Below are 18526 nucleotides of genomic sequence, written 5' to 3' on the forward strand. Positions count from 1 at the left end.
ACATAGAGTGGGTCTTTCTTTGTACAATGAAATGACTCAGTGCTGCTATAGGCCCATTACTACAGTACCTTTAATGGATCGTAAACCACGGAAGACATGATCTGTGTCAAAAAACACATGAAATGAGCTTCAATATTTCACACTCAAAAGACTAATACATAAACATAGATATGACTCTGCACACTTGTGTGTACGTGTGAAAGAGGAAAAAAAACACCCACAGGTGTCGAGTGGTTGATTTATGGTGTTATGGGCTGTTTATTTGACGACGTCCCTGGTTTAAGGCTCCATCCTCAGAGGTGGTCACATCGCCATCCTGGGCCCCATCAGGCCTTGTTTGCCCAGGTTTTGGGGTTGCTACGGCGATTGCGACAGCGTTTCCTATTAGATGACCTCTCAACACGCCTGGGCCACCCGGACAGCTCTCTGCACAGTTCGGCTGTAATGTGCAAAAGACGGATCATTTCTGTAAATGCATGATCACGTACTGTATATCCAACATCATTCTTATTTTACATGTAGAGTATTTTCTTTTTTTCACCTTTATTTTTACCGGCAAGTTATTAAGAACAGATTCTTATTTACAATGGTGGCCTGACAATGGACAAAGCCACTTAGAGAGAGTGAAGGAGGGCTAGAAAATAAATACATTAGAAATACATACAGTTTAGAAATTACATAAAATACAATTTGAAATACTACACAGACAACAGTAAACACTTATAACGAGAGAAGTGCACAGGTACATGGGTGAGTAAGAGAGGGAGAAACCATTCAAATATTTAGCTGGAAAAATGATCATGTAGAGAAGCAACTGCATGTGTCCGTGAACAAGGATGATATAATGGTTTTGAAATTAGTTTGTCCGGTTTGAGAATCTTTTGCTGTGCGTTCCAGTCGCGAGTATCTCACCTTTCAGGTACTCATCCTGTTGGCACACTGTCCTCATGCAGATCTCATTGTTGATCACGTAGACACGAGGAAGGCTGTGTCACAAGTAGGAGACAACATTAACATTTTGAGTATTGTTAAAGAGCTCAAGTGATAGTTTGACCTGGTGTGACAAGGTGCAACTACAGTTACTAGGGGTGGATTGTTACAGTAGATTTACTCAAGTACTGTCTGGAGTACAATTTTGAGGTACTGCAACTTTATACTTTTACTCCACTACATTTATCTGATGTCTGTAGTTATTGTTTGGATTACATTTTTAAAATGTTTGCTCCACCTGGACCAACTACAACATTAAAAAGCTGCTTCCCAATTTATGCGTCAGTGATATTAATCCAATAATAGCAGCTAACATGTAACAACCAATCAAAACACGGACAGGGGCTATTCTGCTGCATAACGAGCACTGATACTTTAAGTACATTTTGCTGATAATGCTAATATGCTTTGACTAAAAGGTCCTGAAATTAGTTATTCAATCAGCTTCTTATAATGTGCAGATTTGGTTTATTTATTTGATCAAACCACTCCTGCACAGTCCTAATGATAAATTAAAACTATGTGTTTTTTCTGAAATTAATCTTTGATTGTTGCTTATTTAGGCATGAATATTCAATGTTATAGCAGATACTTGATGAAAATGAAATTATGAAGGCAGGCCTTTTACTTGTCATGGAGTAGTTTTATATTGTGATGTCACTACTTTTACTTTAGTGAAGGGACCAAGTACTAATTCCCAATTGTTAAATTAGAACTGGTGTTCGGTAGAAAGATTGCAAACCACCTGTAGAGACAAAGAGCACCAATACATCTCTTGATGGGCCGGTGGACCGAATACATCCTGGTGCAAGGATACATCTCCTCCCTACAGTCTGCAGAGACAGAAGAGACGAGACATATTTAAAATGTATCAATCACACAGACAAGATGAAGCACAGGAAGCTGTCAGTTCACGTGGCCTCCTGAGAGGCAGGCCAGAGGTCATCTCCAATCTGCTGTCACTCACTGGCTGGCAAGGTGGTGTCAGTGCTCTCTAGAAACAAGGAGAGAAAACACATCAGGTTGGGAACACATCTTAGCAGCGACCCATCGCAATGACTCAGACTGACAGATGTCATGCAACATAACTAAAAAGGCTTATGAGGAGAAGAGCATTACCGGGCTGCTGGGCTCGGGCAACAGCTGTAAACGCTGTGGAACAGAAACCACATGAGGGGAGTGTTTCACAGCATAAAAACAAACACACAGCGACTCAACCGTAATTAAACATGATGATTTGTGTGTTCTGTTTGGCAGCGTTACCGTGGAAACTGCAGAGGAGCAGGACCACTGGAAGGCTGCCCATTCCTTAAACTTGTAAGAGGGTGAGTTTTACGAGCTGGAGGAAACCGAAGAGGAAAAGAGTCAGGATGATTTCACAGAGTGGAACTGTTCAATATCCGCACTCAAGATTTTTGTTGCTGTTTATGTTTCCTTTAATCTCCTTGCATATAAATGCTCCCAGGTCACTGTAATGTTTTCCCTAAGGTTTTGCTCCAGCTAAAATCACAGAGAGTAGTGCTGTGTTTTGGATAAGTTGTCATCGTTATAGAGGAGTGCCTGATGTCATTTTGCATTGGAATAATCTGTTCTACAGTTTTTATGTAGACTTTGGACTGCTTGTAAACAGCCAGATAAAGTAGCAGAGGAGCAACTGTAAGAACAAGTTTTAAATGACACTTTATAAAGTTTCTACCTCTTAAAATGAGTTTTCCGTCTGGCCCTCACTCTTTCTCCTTCCCTCTCCCGCCCTGCATCATTCCTCTCGTGATGTGTCAGTGTAACTTTGGAGTCCAAGACGTGAGTTCTCTCAAAAGAATGTGTTTTTTTGTGCCCTATTTGAGAGCCCCTCCGCCCCTCCTCTGGTACAGTCGCACATTCTTTTCCAGATTTCTTTTCATAGAACATGTTACTGCTTTCCCACTGTACAATCATCACAAAGCCCCCTGATCATTGACAGTTTTGCATTTTTCTGCTCCAATAATCCCAGAGTCACACATTTGCAATTACTGATTTGAAAACTCTGGATTGTCCTGGTTTAACTTGGTGCATGCCTCTGTTGATCAGTTTGTGAGAGTGGCATGTTTTTCACTGCTTGTACTTACTGAACTCTGCATGCAACCACACATCGCATTACTGTAAAATATAAATTGTGATGTAAATCAGCCGAGCTTTCACTCTTACAGTTCATGTTTACATCCTATGAATAGGAAATATCCTACCATTAATATCTTAGGATGTGAGATATCCTGCATGTGCAGATGCTCCTCTGTGTATTTGCTATAATATGAGTTAAAATCAGGTGAAAAAGAAGCATAATTAACTCGTACTTACAACTTTTGCTGTCGTCCACAACTGCTTTAGTTTAGTTTTATGAATCCTTTTTCTTTTCTTCTTTCTCCTCCTTCCCTCTCCTCCTCCCTCCTCCTTCTCCTCCTCCTCCCCCTGTCCTCCTAACCATCACAGGTTTCTTGCTTTTTACTTTTTCTTCCTGCCCCAATCTGGTAAATAGATGTATCATTCTCAGTCTGATGTGTTTCATTTGAAGAGTTTTTCTTCTTTGGTTCACACACACATTTTATTAGACAGATATACCGTTCCATAGCCCTGTTTCTAGTGTCTGATTACCACACAAAAACAAACATTCAGACAAAGCCAAACAGTCATCTTCCACAAAAAGTGGGCAGTTGCTCTTGTTCAATAAATAGGCTACAATAAATTTATAAAGGTGCACAAGTGAGGAATTTGTCAACACCCTTTTCTTTATACTCAAAGTCATTAAGTAAATATATAACTAACTGTGTTTGTTTAAGATAAAAACAGTCTTGTCTGAATATATCTGCTACTTGTTTCTTACTTACCATTCTTCTGGAATTTGCTTGGATTAGTTCTCATATTAATGGAGAAAACTAAATAATGAAGCAATTGAAAGACACTAATTACTAGCAAAGGCACCCAACCACAGTGGGCCTCAAATGTGACTTTTGCACTACTTAATATAACCAGCAGGTGGAGCAATGCACATAGAAAATGGGTTCTTGCCTCCACAAATAATCCTATAAGGCAGGAGTCTTCAACGTTTTTTTAAGCCAAGGACCCCTTAACTGAAAGAGGGACCGAGCAGGGACCCTCTACTACATATATTGCATAAAATTAAGTTGCCTATTAAACTGGGCCTGCAATAACATGTAGGGCAGCCTAAAGCCTTTATACTTTTTTTTTTTTTGCATAGAATACTAAGCTATTAAAATAATTGTTGGCAAGACTTTATTAGTCTTTTATTATTACACAGTGGCATGTGGCACAGTGAATCATTAGGATGAACTGTATCTGTGGGTGGCTATCTTAGTGACTATACCTTACCTATAGGCCAGTAAGCCTATCATCAGTGAGGATTTATATTTGCTAATGATATGTTGGAATTATGTTAAGACATTTACATTTTTGAAAAAACTTTCAAAAATTGACAATAATTTGGAGGCCCCCCTGCAGTGACTCTGAGGACCCCCTAGGGGTCCCGTACCCCCTTTTGAAGATCTCTGCTATAAGGGGTCATTCAAAAAATGTTACTGAATTGACAGTACAGTTAATGCCATTATGTAAGCCAAGCCCAGGTTTCTCTGCTGTAATAATCAGTGACAGTCTTGTGTTTTAAACATGTATTTCCTCTCCCCGCATCATGTGTCGCACAACCTGAACATGGATGATTTCAATTCTCCATGGTAACCACACTTTGTTTGTTTAATTTAGTTCTGGAACAATGAGTTGATTAATTAATTTGTCGGTCAATAGAAAACTCCTAATAATATGAATAGATTAATTGTCTATTAAGCAAAAACACCAAATAATCTGGTTTGCATCACTATAAACTGAATATCTGTGGGGTTGGGACTTTTGGTGAAAGAAAAAGAGATATTTGAAGAAGTCACCTTGGGCTCCAGAAAGTTGTGAAGGGTATATTATTATTATTATTATTATTAATATTATTATTATTATTATTATTATTATGACATTTTATAGGGTAAACTATTAATCAATACATGCAAAAAATACAAATACAAAAATATTAATTGTTATACCATTTGTTGCAGCCTTGGTTTAATTAATTGTCCTAGAAATGAATAAATCTTGCTCGGTTTGTTCTGATTTTGAGAAACCATATCTTCCCGGCGACGTCTTTAAAACACCAGTTAGAGAAGATGAATTGTATTTGAGGAAATCATGTCTGCCTTTACAGACTCCATTGAAAAGACACCGTCATAGCTGTGAGTTTCAGCATCACTTTTTATACTTCATTTATTCCTCAGTGGCTTTGGAATATTGTGCATTAACAGGTGATGCTTTCAATAAGATATTTTTAAAATAAGCACTAAAACTAAGTTATAACTTTACATTTTTTTTGCAAACATATTTGCCTCTGCTGCCCTTTTTTTTTTTTTAAAAAAAGCATCACCATGTGGAATCTTTATGAAAGTCTAGTGTTTTGTACAGTTTATGTTTTTATTTACATATATTATATATTTGTTTATATTATTAAAAAGGTGTCTTCTCTGACCCACAATTCCTTACTTATCAGTTTACATAAGCTATCCCAATGTGATGGTTGGGGTCGGCTGGCTGTAAGTCTCTGTTTATTTTCCTCTGTTGTTGTTTTTTTTTTCTGTTTGCTCTGTCTCTCTCCCTGTGTCTCTTTTCGCTTTCCCTCCTCCCCTCCTGCCTACTGCCCAGCTGACTACACACACCTGTTGCCAATCAACAATCACTGCTCTCCTGCCACACACACCTGCCAGCCATCTACAATCAAGCACAGTACTTCAACCCCGGTCCAGCAGATCATCTCCGCTGAATTGTTGCTTCAGCGCCACCGGTGACACGCGCTGTTTTTGAGCACGCAACCTACTCTGTTTTCACCTGTCTTTGTACCTTTTCTTGTTTTACCCCTCTTTGTGTTTTGTTTTCCGCAGTATCCATCTCCACGTCTCCCGTGTCCAGTCAGCTGACCTCACCATCCAGTCCTCCTACCACGGCACCTCGTTCCATTCTACCTCCATCTCCCCATCCAGCCAGCCCCTCCTCGGTTCCCCCGCTCCGGTGTCTCCTCCTCGGGTCTTCAGCCCCGGTTTCCCCGCGTTTCCTCGAGCTCCCCGGCCATCCTAGGTTTTTTCCCCTTGTGTCCCTCGCCCTCCTAGTTTCTGCCACGAGTACCTCACCTTCCTAGGTTTTCCCCTTGAGTCTCTCGCTCGGTTTCCACCCCTGAGTTCCCTGCTAACCTTTGTTTGTGTTTATCAATAAACTTGTTACTTATATTTGAGCCTTTGCGTTTGAGTCCATTCTGTCCTCCGTAACACCCAAGTGGTTATCTGTGCAACGATGAAAGTGCCTATCAAGGCTATAGTTCCTGACCTTTTGTCTCAGAGTCTCAGACGTTACAGCTGCATTGGGATGGAAACTTGACTCTGCATAGACTTGACTAATATAAATATTATTACACATTCCCCTGAAGTCCCAACTCTCACTGGCTCTCACCCTACAGTAGGCTTTGTCAGATCAAGAGGGAGACACTCATCATCCCCTTGACATATCGGGGCTACACAGACACCAGGGTGAGCCTGTGGGATGGCCCTAACAAGGTCAACCGGGCGAGGCTGATGACAGCTTGACAGATGGCGACCATGTAAGCAAAAGAGAGGAGCCAAGAGGGACAATCAATCCTTTGAACACATCAACCTGCCACTCTGCCCACGCTGCTCCGGCATGAGCTGAGAGAGGCAGAAAGAGAAGAAAGAGAGTAAAGGAGCAGGTGGTTGGGGATCCAGAAAGCAACGCAGAATGGTTAAGAGGCAAACATGCCAGATAGTAAACACATGATAATCTCTAAACTTGTTTATTAGTTAGACGGCAATGCAAGAGGCATGCCAGCGCTGCAATACATAATCTCCCACCGATCTCCTCTTCACCCCAACACACCATTCTCACTCTACTTCTCTCTACTTCTCTCTTACACACACACACACACACACACACACACACAAACACACACACACGCACTCATACACACATGCACACACACACACACACACATACACACGCACACACACACTCCAGTGTTGCTCATCTAGTGCTTCTCACTCTGCAAAAGTGATAATTTGAGGCTCTTCAAGTGAATCAGTATCATCACTCTCGATCCCGTTTAAGCATTTAAAGTCGCTGAACCTCACAAGCAGCCAGGTGACAGAGAAAGTTGGGGGATGATGACCCAAGTGTTTTGATTCACTGCAGGGATACATTTCAGACATTTGGCCATATAGATTCCCACACAGTCCCATTTACTTGCTCCACTCTGCCCATCAATCCGGCTCTTATATCGGTGTCTGCTTTTGCACTTATCACTCTCATGACATGTGACATCTTTGATCAGATATCTGTCTAAATATCTGTTACACCTTACATCAATTTCCAGATGGTTGTCTCTGCATCCTCCGTCCATGTGTCCCGTGGTAATCTGTGTTAAGAAACAAGCATTTAAAGAACATGAAACTCTCTTTCTAAAGACAGAAACAAGGGAACTTACTGCATATGAGCTATAACATGTACATGTTGAAGATGCTTTAAAGGCAGTGACTGTGACACCATGCCTTCACAAAGTTTAAATCTTTGTGCCAAGGTGAGCTTCATTTGATACTGGTAGCATGAAATCTAAATGTTGCTGACATTACAATTCTAAATCCGATGTTCTTGGGTTTCTAGATTTGCGAGTGTGTCTTCCATCTTGACAGATGTTTAAAGGTCTGTCGTGACTTGGAAGTACAAACACGACTTAAAGTTAAATGTGCTCCATCTCCTTGACATTGTTGTAAGGACCTGCATGCATTAGCTGTCCTTATTTCTCCTGTTTTCATCATCTCTGCTCTCTGTCCTCATGGGCCTCGAGCAGATTTGCACCTCGATCAGCATCTTTGTGTTGGCACTCTATTGTCTCTGTGGTCTGCACCATGTGTTTCCATTTGTCAGTCTGTGGTCCTCTGTTGATCCTCCACCAAGTGTCACACGAGCCTTGTGTCCTCTGTTTCCCGGAACACCGGTATCTACAACAACAGGCGTTGCTAACGGAGATACCAAGTGTTTTAATTGAACACACTTTACTATGACCCAGCAAAAGAAGTAATTCTTGTTCATGTTACCAGTGACCTGAGATGAGAAAGGTCCATGGAGGGAATGAATGAAAGGGAGACAGCTGCCACAATTGCACAAAGTATGGCAAAGATGAAAGAGAAACACAAGGCCTACGTGACATGAGAGGAGGAACGCAAGTGGAAAGTAATCAGCAAGAGAGCTGGGGATAAAAGAGAGAGCAGAGACGAGGGCGTTAACAGGTAAGATGAGTCACAGTGTTCCATCAGATTGTGCTGTTACAGGCCTGCAGGCGCCAAGGCAGCCTGACTTTTGCATTTGGAGGGCTGTGGACTACAGATAGTCAGAGGGAGGTGATGATTTGCACAGTGTGTAAATAGATGGGTGTGGGGTCTATTTATAAGTCCATCTGGAGTGGCCCTTAGCAGGGGTTAGCACAGTCCCTACTGACGTACACACACGGCCACACTTCACATTAGCAGCTTGCTACCAACAGGGACACACTCCAACTTGAAACTGAGATATTGTGCACAATGCAATGTGAAAGTAAAGTTAATTCCCTGTGATGCAATTTTACTAGGGCTGCAACTAACGATTATTTTCATTGTCGATTAATGTGTGGATTAGTTTCTCAAATAATCGATTAGTTGTTTGGTCTGTACAATGTCAGAAATGGTGAAAGATCATTGTTTCCCAAAGCCCAAGATGATATCTTGAAATGTCTTGTGTTGTCGACAACTCAAATACTGTATATTCAGTCTCTTTCTGACCAAATAGTTACAGGAACGTAGTTATAGGAACAGTCCACTTCTAAACAGTTCTACTAACTACTCTCCCCCAAAACCGTTTTTTCCATTTGCATTCACACTGGCCAAGTGGCCATAGGAATTGACCTTTTGTTTATAGCTGCTTTCCGACCGGAGGGATTTTTGCAGTTCCTAGAACATAACGTTCCTAGAACCCTTTTTTTCCGCATAGTGGTGGTTTGATGGCTGTGTTATAATAGCCTCTTTCCGACCATTCACACTGGCCAAGAGGCTATAGGAACTGACCTTTTGTTATTATAACGCAGCCATCTAACCACCACTATGCGGAGAAGGGAAAATACCCTGCCCTGAAGTAGGAGCTGAAGCGTTTCAGGAACTTTTTGGTCCAGTCGGAACACAAGAATAAAAGGGTTCTAGGAACTGCAAAAATCCCTCCGGTTGGAAAGCGGCTATAGAGGAGTGAAGAAACTAGAAAATATCAACATTCAAGAAGCTGGAATCAAAGGATTATGACTTTTTCATAAAAAAATGACTCAAACCAATTAATCGATTATCAATCAATCAGTCAATCAATTTCCTAGTTGACAACTAATTGATTCATCTTTACAGCTCTAGATTTTACATTTAATTATTGCAGTGGAAGTAAACAATCCATCTAATATGACCATATAAGTTCATTTTGAAGGTGTATTTTATTATTTTCATGCTGCTAAGTTCTTTTCATCCACAGTGGTAGAGAGCTGTTATTAACATCATGGCATGATTCAGTAGTGGCACAAGTGTGCAAAGTGGCTATAAGCAATACCAGCGCATTCTTTTGGCGGCACTGCAACAGGAATGCCGGTGATTTTTCAACCAGTAATTGTCCCGTGTGACAGATGTAGGACAACTGTCTCCACAAACAGCACCTGGGTCAAACTGTAGTGTGAGCAGATTTCACGTGAGGTTTGTTCTACTTTCAACATGTCAATCGTGTATCCAAGTATAATGTACTATAATAAAGGTCTTTTAGCTTCAATGTGAATAAACATCACACGTCTCCTGCTGCAGGTACTGTAGTATGCCCGAGGTTTGCATCATGTAAACTTGGAAGAAGATCACGCTGGTATCACTGTCAGGCTGTATTGTTCAGTCCAATTTTAGATGTGCTTCTTCTGTTCTGCAGCACCTGTCGCTTCACCACATCAAAGATGTCCCTGCTTTCCATAGGTACTTTTTTTTTCTAGAGTCTCTTATAAAGGTATCATAAGTTGTCAATGATTATTTAAACATAATGAATTCTTTATTTCATTATTTACACATCACTAAGAAGTTAAACTGTTTTAAAAAGTGGTTGTCTGGTTTGTAGCTATACATGTTGCTACATAATCAGTAAAGGGCCGATTGTAAGTCATTGATAAATGTTTCTGGGCTGCATCCTCTGGAAGTGTTGATCAAACAACAAAGCAGGTAATGTTGGAGGAGGACATACACCAACCTAATGTGTCTGATTTATTTGTGACTTTTCAAGACAATATGTATGGCTTGTTGTATTACATTATTAAAGCATTATTAAATTCCATATTAGGTTCACTTAATTTATTGTTACATTATTACATTTATTTTCATTTTCAGGATTATGATGTTTTCAGCTTTGAGAGGTTAAATAACTCCTGATCCCCTTCTGTCTTCAGAAACACTTATATTGTAGTCTATAAAGATCAGGGACCCTGAGGTCAGCTTGGGTGCAGACAAGTTATCCTTATAGTGCAGTGTTTTGGTGTTTTCAGAGGCTCAACTCCAGATTTAATTCAATTCAATTCAATTCAATTTTATTTATAGTATCAAATCATAAGAGTTATCTCAGGACACTTTACAGATAAAGTAGGTCTAGACCACATTCTATAATTTACAAAGAACCAACAATTCCAGTAATTCCCCCCAAGAACAAGCATTTAGTGCGACAGTGGCGAGGAAAAACTCCTTTTAGGAAGAAACCTCGGACAGACCCAGGCTCTCGGTAGGTGGTGTCTGTCTTAGGATTGTATGTAAACCATGAAATACCATTCTAAAATGCAAGTTATCTTAACTGTGTAATAATAGACACATTGTGAGTGTGCACCATCTAAATTGACATGACTTCATCATGTGACACTGTATGTGTAACTCATGAACTGTATCTCATGAGATGTTAAATGCAAGGAGTTTATTTTACAACAATTGCGATACAGATTTTTAAAGGCACTATTATGCAGCTTGTAGTTTCATCAACATCACACTATCTATATATCTATAGACTTATTTCATTAAGACACACATACATACACATATAAACACACACACTGGAATATATACAACAATTTAAGTGGTAACTTTAATAAGGATATTTATTAAAAAAATATGAAAATATAGCACCTTATAGAACATACATTTGTATTTGTTTAAATCAACCTGATCTCACAGAATTCCGTGAAATGAACACGGCCCCCTTAACTCAAAATCTGTGGCAGTTTCACAGAATCGTAAAACATTCCATGATGGGCCCACGGAAGAATTTCGTGAAATGAACACGGATCACCGAAAATTCCGACACGGCCCGGCCCCTTAAGTTAAGGAAAAGGTCGTGGGTGAGCTTACGGCTCCGTGACACGCAGGAAGAACGGGACAGAAAAGAAGTAAGCGACTTTAGGAAACGTCACATGCGGGACACAAACCCGGATCTCTTGTTTTCTGTGGTGGCCACACGGATTTTTCACACATTCCGTGCCACCACCACGTAATGCGGTGTTAACGATTCGTGATCATTTCACGGAATTCTGTGCGACCAGGTTTAAATCGATAATCATCAAAAAAATACATTGTACAATGTTTTTCAAACACGTTATATTCATTAAAACCTGTCATAAAACAATTTTATAAAGACAAAGCTTATCTCTCCCCTCTTCCTTCCCTTAATAGCTCTTCTTCTACACCTCCTCCCTCTCTTATTTTTCTGGCCTCCCTCTCTGCCTCCTCTGCTTTCCTCTTCTCCTCAATCTCTGTCTCCGTCAGCCACGGCCCTCCCAGGTAGCTCAGGATCTCCTCGGGGCTCCCTCTGTGTTTGGGCACAGGGTGGAGAAGCTCCTTAAAAAGAGTCATCACTAGTGGGCTGAGGCTCTCAAACTGTGAGGGAGGAGGGTTGTCTATTTCTTCTTCACCTCTCCACTCACCATCCCTTATCTTCTCCTCCTTTTCAGCCTCACGATCAAACCACTCCTTGAATCTACGGTAGCCGCGGTCATCGTGGGTGCTCTCCTCCCAGGGGAAGCAGCTAGTCAAGAGGCAATAGACGAGTATACCAAGGGCCCAACTGTCAATACAGGGCTCCACTGTTATCCAAATGTCCTCCATCTCCTCCTCGGTCCCATCCCACTCCTTCTGAGCCTCCTTGGCAGGTTCCACCTCAGGAGTGCAGAAGGGAGACTCGTACCAGACAGCGCGAACAGTGGAGCCGATGGCCCGGGCGAGGCCAAAGTCCCCAAGTTTGACCCAGCGACAGGAACTGTCACACAGGAAGATATTCTCAGGTTTGATGTCGCGGTGGACAAAGCCCAGGGAGTGGAGATGTGTAACGGCCCCGCTCAGCTGGGACATCAATCTCTGGACACACTCTTCATCCACCCCGACCTTAAACAGGAAAAAAGTCTGGATCAGTGCCTCAACAACAGAAAACATACTTTCTATAACTTATTACAGCATTACATGTTAGATGACAGATGAAAATGAGGTGAGGTCTGGTTAGAACACCGTTGGCGCAAAGACAAACATAATCTGCGTCACAAAAATGATTGGTGACACTCTTGGAAAGCCGTGCTTTACTTAATGTACTGCCATGAGAGCAGGGTGCCCTTATTCTTATCAGTGGTCTATTATGTTACTGGCAGTGACACAAAAACAGACGAGGGCGAGCTGGAAGCCTTTATCAAGCACGTCTCAATTTTTTGCTGACAGAAATGAGAGCTCAAAAGAGCAGGGTCAGCACTTACATTTTCCACGACGTCTCCACGAGAAAGCCACACTGCAGACATAAAGTATGATACTTCTGAGCCTTTTGATAAACAGGTATAGCTAATGGATGGATGTAAATTAGTAGGATGTAAATGTAGGGGTTGCAACCCAACCAAACATTCATGCACGCTTTTGTTCTGCTGAAACACTCTCTTTTCTTCATTTTACAAGAAAAAGTATGTTAGGCTGAAAATAACATGCAGGGCGATAACGGCACTGACCTCTGACACTATGACATTGTAGAGATCACCATATAGACCAGCTTGCTGGGCAAAGACATAGTAGGACGGTGTGGAAAAGAAGATGCCAATTGCCCGTGTCAGAGAAGGATGGGTGCAGTAAGAAAGGGAGAGATTGTATTCACGCAGGAAAGAGGTGAGCGAGGTAGACTGACGAGGGAAGAACTTCAGAGCCATTGGGGTTCCTGAAGGAGAAAGCAAAGACATTATTTGTTGAATACTTCAACATCTAATCAGCTTTAGTCAAAAAGCTGTCATCAGTGACGGAATGCGAGTTTGTCCATCATTGACACTGTGAACAAATATAACTTCCCCTTTGGGGCGACTCTGTTACACGCTACACCCCAGTTGCGGCAACCCTATCTCAGAGAATGTCCCAAAGCACTTTATCACAGCAACAGAAGCACAAAAGGTTAAGTGAACACTATCAAAAGACAGATCTGTCCTCACGTTACTGCAGCGCTGACCCTGCACAACATGTGTTGTTTCTTAATTAGTAAGAAGCCTGAGCATGAGGTAAATGCGCTGCAGTAGAGATTTAGCATTTCACCCATTTCAGATTGGGCAGAATGAGTTTAAAAACATAATCAAAACTCTTATATATTAGCATTAGAATATTTGAATGGCAATTTCATACACTCTTGCAGACTGATTGAATTGAAATGGTCATGACCTGTAACCTTAAGTCTTGAGCACTAACCTCTCTTTCTGTGCACAGCTAACATGACCTTTCCATAGGATCCCTCTCCCAGGAGCTTTACCACCTGGAAGTGTTCGGATACCTTCAGACTGGGCATGGACTGCGCCGACAGGAAACATCGCTCGTCAAGTTCCTGAGCTGCTGCAGCCTGGGAACACACACACACACACACACACACACACACACACACACACACACACACACACACACACACACACACACACACACACACACACACACAAATCCATATTTAGTGTCATTGCATGATGCCTACAGATGATGATTGGTTCAGTGGCATCAAAGTGAAAGAAGATCCACAGCTTGATTGGCATGTGTTGATGTTGATGAAAGATAACTTCACAGAATGAAGTCTGAACCAGCTACATGGCTCGTTGCGTAACGAGGACCGTGCAACTTTAAATCTCATATATCTCATTAGTTGCTTTACCACTAATACGGTTTGTTGTTTTCTTAAAGTTCTTTAATTTCTTTGCTTGCATGCTCCCATTCAGAGTAAGAACCATCTGTATCAGTGGTCAAAGAAGTACTCAGATGTTTAAACAAAAAAAAGGAAAAGTAGCAATACCACTGTGTAGATATACTTTGCTACAAGTAGAAGTCCTTCATTCAAAAGCTTACTTAAGTAAAAGTAAAAAGTACACAAGTATTAGGATCGAAATATACTTGAAATACCAAAAGTAAAAGTATTCATACAGAATGGCCCATTTCAGAATATTGTATATTATATTATTGGATTATAATTATTATTAATTATTAAGCATCAATAATGTTGCTGCTGGTAACGGTGGAGCTAATTTGAACTACTTTATATACTGCTGGTTATCTTAGCCTATAGTAATACATCATCATTTATTAGTTGATTTATATTTTTGTATTAATAATCTAAATCTGCAAAGTAACTAAAGTTAACAAATAAATGTGGAGTAAAAAGTATAATATTTCCTTCTGAAATGTAGTGGAGTCTAAGTATAAATTCATAAAATTAAGTAAAATAAAATACCTTAAAATTGCAAAAGTACAGTACTTGAGTAAATGTATTTGTTACAGTCCACCACTGCCCATCATGCATCTGTCAGAGATCTGTGGAACAAATTGTAATATGTTATCACTTTCTGCAGATCTGGCATGATCCGCTTTGTCCTATAGACGGGATAAACTTTAGATGTCATCAGCGTGATGTCTTATCAGGGAGATCAGGACATTTGGCACTGTCACTAAGTTTCCACTATTATTCACATCCATGATGACTTCCTTTGAAGTAAAGCAAATTAGTAAGGCTATGAACAGTTACCACACAGCTTAACACAAAAGATAAAGCAATAACATATGTTTTGCATGTTGCGTAACTGAGCTTAGTGGTCAACTGCTTGATTTGGATTAAATTACACCTGTTATGTCCCTGCAAACAAATTTTTGGTGGTTATTGCACTAATATCAATATTGTTTTCTTGTTTGGACTGAGACAATAAGCCTAATTTTGATCACTGAAATTTTCCAATCACCAATTAATCTCTGATGGTGATATATGACACTTTAGATTTATTTTGGAGTTGTTTGTTGACAGCAGCTTAAAAGCTGGATCTCAGTTATGAGTTACTGCAAAATGGATCTGATGTACAGCCAAAAATAAGACTGCAGGTTTCAACCAGTCTGAGAGTGCTGCTTGGCACAGATGTTGTCAAGACAGCTCTATTTTAATCAGAGCAGAAGATGGGCTGCTTTAAGATCAATGGTGTATAGATTGATGCAGCTCTATTGGTGCACCTAAGCTTCATTTTGTATCTCCAGAACGTCAACTTTACAGACATTTAGACTCACATGCTGATAAAACGTTGCATTTGAGACAATTTTCCAAAAATGAGGTCTCTATAGGAAACCTTGTGGTAAATAGTAATGTATCAACTTATTGTATATACACATTAATATAACTGGTAACATGGGAAAAAAAGAAAGCTATATTCTTTATAGTCGTATGCAAAACAATTACAGAGCAGAAGTTGTTGGCAATAAAAATCTTAGATCTCAGGCTCTCTCCAACAATGCTCATTTAAACACATGTATAAAAAGACGGGCATAAAATAGTGCAGGAGTTGACATATAGGGATAGAATATAACATATATAAAATATAATATATATAAATGCAGTAAATTCAGAAGCTTGAGACGTGGCGGCCGTCCTTGGGGTCATCTTCTCTTTAGAACCTTATTTATGTCTATTTGTCCTCACAGTTTTGAACTCAAAGCACAGTGCTACATTCCTAAATTCAAATCTCAGTTAGGTTTCATTCACAGAGTTGTTAACACATGTCAGGGTTTTCACATTATTACATTCTTTAGCTGCTGTTCATTCCCCTCATGCCAGAAATGAAATGAATATATTTTATGACGTTTTGAGCTTGCAGCTGAGTTTTATCCAGGTCAGAGTTCTCGAGATTTAGTGGCTCTGATACATTAAGCATCACAAATGTGTCTAAAAGATGTGTTGCACTAGGAGCATCCTGATATTTGCCATGTCCTTGTGAGCTGAGGTGATTATTTATTAAAACCCTATAGTTAATGGCCCTTGGCATAAAGTGACAACAAGTGAGCTGAGATTTTAAAAGAGGCTCTGCATGAGCTAACATCATTAACACATTTGAAGTCCAGTACAAGTGCTCAACATTACAGGCTAAAAATCCTCTCTGCTGTTATGCCATTTCTGCATGTCATCTCATCATATAGCTACAAAACACACTTGTAGTATGATACTTAAAACCCCCAATCGCTGGCACACACAGGAAATAATTGTATTCATTCATATTTATTTTTTTGTTTTGTTTGTTGCAGCACAATGTGATGACACTTGCAATTTAAATGTGCATGTAACATTTCACAGCTAGATTCCTCCTCACAGGAATAAAGTGCAATACTTACTGTCATTTTCTGTTTAGTTGGTTGATCTCTGCTCACTTTGTCTCGGCTCTTTTCAGCATCTAAAGACTTAACTCCTGGCAAGCTGCTGCCACTGCAACTAGCTACTGTTCTGTGCTGGAGCTCAATGATATCCCCTCTGCTAGACTGATAATTAAACTGGAATTGAAGCTGATATGTCTGCTTTGATCCGTGGGTCCACGCAGTAGCACAGCAGCTTTATAGAGAAGGTTCATAGATGTTTACCGGAGACCTGGTTATTGACTATGTGCTTCTCCCCAGGAGACACACGCATTGAACTCTTTCCCTCCCTTTTTCTATTCTTGTGCCAGCTCTCTCTCTCTCTCTCTCTCTCTCTCTCTCTCTCTCTCACTCTCTGACTCTCTCCTGTACTGCTGGCAGATATGCGTGAAGCTACAAGGCATTTCAAGCCTCTCCCTCTCTCCCATGTGCCCCCCTCTCTCGCACTACACAACAGTGTTAATGTCCCACTGTTTTTAATCTGTCAGTCAGCCTGACGTCTTTAACCGTTGCTCCACTCTCCTCAGCTGTCACTTACTTTCTACAAATCCAAATACACCCTCCTCATCTTTCTGCTCCTCCTATGTCTCTCGCTCTTTCTCACCCTCTCAGTCAGTCTGAGTCAGGAATTCCTCCCACAGTGTAGGATCCCTCTTTTAATCAACAGGTATGGTGGAATGATCGGAATAGGCCAGTAAGCTGTAACGGTGATCCCTGAATGTTACTGGGATTACAGAGTACACCTAAGCATGCTACTTTAATGTCCAATATTACTGTCCTTTCTTCCTGTACTGCCCTTTATTTTTTATCTAACTGCAGGAGGCATGATAATATTAATTTCATTTCCTCATGACTACATCCTCTAGCCTCTTGAGTTCACAGTGAAGAACATCTTCAAGGTTTTCATCTGTTACTTTCTATCATCATCATCATCATCAGACAAACTTTTCTCCTCATCTTCCACTCTCTTGTCACAAAACCCATCTTGCTTTATCTCTTCCAAAGTGCATATTATGGCCTGAAACCTTGTCTTACATAATACCTTTGTTCTGTACTTTTCTGTTTACATGCCAGCTCTGTTTCCCATTCTGATTCTTTCTTCTCCAGCCCTTATGGTCTCAACACCCTCCTCCTCCTCCTGTCCACTCAGATTGATTTCCTCGGTACTACATACTACATGCCACTGGCTCAAAGGCTGCACATTATATAACACAAACACTGGCTGCTATCACAACGGCTGGCCCCTGCTCAGGTTACTACCACTGCTGTGGTCATGAGGCTGGCCATGATCAACATATACTTCCATGTTTGTGCTTGCACCACAGGGTCCTTTGGCCCCTGCTGTGACAACCTCTACACCACCATAACATAACTTTGATGCCAAGAGAGTGTCACTTCCATTCACAAATACACATACAAGCAAAGTGTAGATACTTGGCAGGGCAAGGCAGCTTTTGTTATATAGCACATGTCAGCAACAAGGCAATGTAAAGTGCTTTACATAAAACAGCACTATAGTAATGCACACACATATGCACAGTCATATACTACATAAATGTAGATTTCTTTGAGGGCCTTGTACACATGAACAAGAGCACACACTCAGGTCACAGTACATAATGTACATCTTTGCTATTTGGTTACACCTATATATTTTTGAGTGCTTTTGACTACTAAAAAAGGAAATTGCTTATGCTTAAGCAACAAATGAGATGGTCTTC

The 18526-nt window shown here is 40.6% G+C and overlaps 2 protein-coding genes and 1 long non-coding RNA gene across 4 annotated transcripts; 1 reads left to right on the forward strand and 2 right to left on the reverse strand.

The window, feature by feature from the left end:
- Positions 1 to 46: 46 nt before the first annotated feature.
- mfap5 (microfibril associated protein 5) lies at positions 47 to 4138 on the reverse strand. Of its 2 annotated transcripts, XM_028581067.1 has the most exons (8): positions 3325 to 3395; positions 3096 to 3126; positions 2254 to 2329; positions 2110 to 2142; positions 1958 to 1984; positions 1736 to 1823; positions 913 to 986; positions 47 to 439 (listed from the first exon to the last, which is right to left on the reverse strand). In XM_028581067.1, the coding sequence occupies exons 3-8, from the start codon at positions 2294 to 2296 to the stop codon at positions 327 to 329; spliced, it is 378 nt and encodes a 125-aa protein (XP_028436868.1). In that variant the 5' UTR covers positions 2297 to 2329; positions 3096 to 3126; positions 3325 to 3395; the 3' UTR covers positions 47 to 326. The 2 variants fall into 2 exon arrangements, with proteins under 2 accessions (XP_028436868.1, XP_028436867.1); XM_028581066.1 differs by lacking the exon at positions 3096 to 3126 and having other exon boundaries at positions 3325 to 4138.
- A 1401-nt stretch (positions 4139 to 5539) lies between these two features.
- Positions 5540 to 6301, forward strand: LOC114557549 (uncharacterized). Its single transcript, XR_003692817.1, has 2 exons — positions 5540 to 5857; positions 5955 to 6301. It is a non-coding gene; the product is annotated as an uncharacterized LOC114557549 (long non-coding RNA).
- A 5063-nt stretch (positions 6302 to 11364) lies between these two features.
- On the reverse strand, positions 11365 to 17113 carry sbk3 (SH3 domain binding kinase family, member 3). Its single transcript, XM_028580730.1, has 4 exons — positions 16788 to 17113; positions 13854 to 14001; positions 13136 to 13338; positions 11365 to 12533 (listed from the first exon to the last, which is right to left on the reverse strand). Exons 1-4 carry the CDS (start codon positions 16791 to 16793, stop codon positions 11796 to 11798), a joined length of 1095 nt encoding a protein of 364 aa, XP_028436531.1. The 5' UTR covers positions 16794 to 17113; the 3' UTR covers positions 11365 to 11795.
- Positions 17114 to 18526: the final 1413 nt, after the last annotated feature.

Source organism: Perca flavescens, chromosome 6 (genome assembly GCF_004354835.1).
Source record: "Perca flavescens isolate YP-PL-M2 chromosome 6, PFLA_1.0, whole genome shotgun sequence".
NCBI lineage: Eukaryota > Metazoa > Chordata > Actinopteri > Perciformes > Percidae > Perca > Perca flavescens.

Bases quoted from the DNA above. Each gene is read 5' to 3' on its own strand.
- sbk3 (XM_028580730.1), bottom strand. The intron at 13,339-13,853 runs GTTAGTGCTCAA...TTTCTCCTTCAG, and splicing joins AGCTGTGCACAGAAAGAGAG to GAACCCCAATGGCTCTGAAG. The intron at 12,534-13,135 runs GTCAGTGCCGTT...TTCCTGTTTAAG, and splicing joins ACAATGTCATAGTGTCAGAG to GTCGGGGTGGATGAAGAGTG.
- mfap5 (XM_028581066.1), bottom strand. From the start codon at position 2,296: ATGGGCAGCCTTCCAGTGGTCCTGCTCCTCTGCAGTTTCCACG. The intron at 1,985-2,109 runs GTAATGCTCTTC...CCTTGTTTCTAG, and splicing joins TGCCCGAGCCCAGCAGCCCG to AGAGCACTGACACCACCTTG. The intron at 1,824-1,957 runs GTGAGTGACAGC...CTGTCTCTGCAG, and splicing joins TGACACCACCTTGCCAGCCA to ACTGTAGGGAGGAGATGTAT.